This window comes from Gracilinanus agilis, unplaced genomic scaffold, assembly GCF_016433145.1.
Source record: "Gracilinanus agilis isolate LMUSP501 unplaced genomic scaffold, AgileGrace unplaced_scaffold37919, whole genome shotgun sequence".
NCBI classification, from domain to species: domain Eukaryota; kingdom Metazoa; phylum Chordata; class Mammalia; order Didelphimorphia; family Didelphidae; genus Gracilinanus; species Gracilinanus agilis.
In genome coordinates, this window is record NW_025371266.1 from 5,982 (window position 1) to 6,860 (window position 879).

Below are 879 nucleotides of genomic sequence, written 5' to 3' on the forward strand. Positions count from 1 at the left end.
GAGAGAGAGAGAGAGAGAGAGAGAGAGAGAGAGAGAGAGAGAGAGAGAATATGAATGAGACTTGAGGAAGTTGAACCAAGGAGAATGTCCTCTATCACCTCAGACCTCTGAGCTGGACAAAGGAGAAGAGTGCAGGCAAGTGCAGAAGAAACAATAGATTAAGGAGGGACCCCCAGTGAGGCGTGGGGCAAGAAGGACCTCCCAGACCTTAGACTCAGTCTCTGCTCTTCCTCTCTGGCTGCCCCATCATAAACTCTTCCCAAATTAATCCTAATTCTCTTGTTGGATTTCCTCCCCTGCCACCGTGCTGTGCCATGCCTGGGGTAGTTTGATGCCAATGGGGATGGTTCAATCACCCTGGTAGAACTTCGGCAGGCAATGCAAAGGCTTCTGGGAGAGCAGCTCAGTGCCCGAGAGATTTCTGAGGTCGTGCAGGAGGCTGATGTCAACGGAGATGGCACAGTGGATTTTGAAGGTGACACAAGGCCATGCCAGTCAGGGCTGGACCACCTCCCTTTGGGCCACAGTTCAGATTCTACATACTTAGGTTTCTGTAAAATGCTTAGAGATCCCCCAAATTCAACCCCACCATTTCCATTTGAACAGGGTAAACCTTAGGCTCACAGAGGGAAAGGGACTGACCCCAAGTGAGGAAAAAAACCTCTCAGGATCCCCAGGAGAAAGGGCACCATAATTTCTGGGAGCATCATAGGTGGAAGGAGCTTAGAGATCATCATCAACCCTAACCAACCCTTTTCACATCTAGGGAGATAGGACAGGATGGGGTAGGGACTTACCCAGGGGTTGGGGTAGAGGGATTGTGGAAGGATGTATTCTGTACCAGTGGGTGGGAATGGAATTTTAGGAAAGTCCTGAAAG

General features: G+C 50.1%; 1 protein-coding gene across 1 annotated transcript in view; it reads left to right on the forward strand.

The window, feature by feature from the left end:
* CABP5 (calcium binding protein 5) overlaps positions 1 to 475 on the forward strand; it is a gene marked incomplete at its 3' end in the record, with an annotated part of 4,362 nt that extends 3,887 nt beyond the window's left edge. Inside the window, exon 5 of the mRNA XM_044683897.1 lies at positions 328 to 475. Within this exon, the coding sequence (XP_044539832.1) occupies positions 328 to 475 (148 nt within the window). The remainder of the gene's footprint in view (positions 1 to 327) is intronic.
* Positions 476 to 879: the final 404 nt, after the last annotated feature.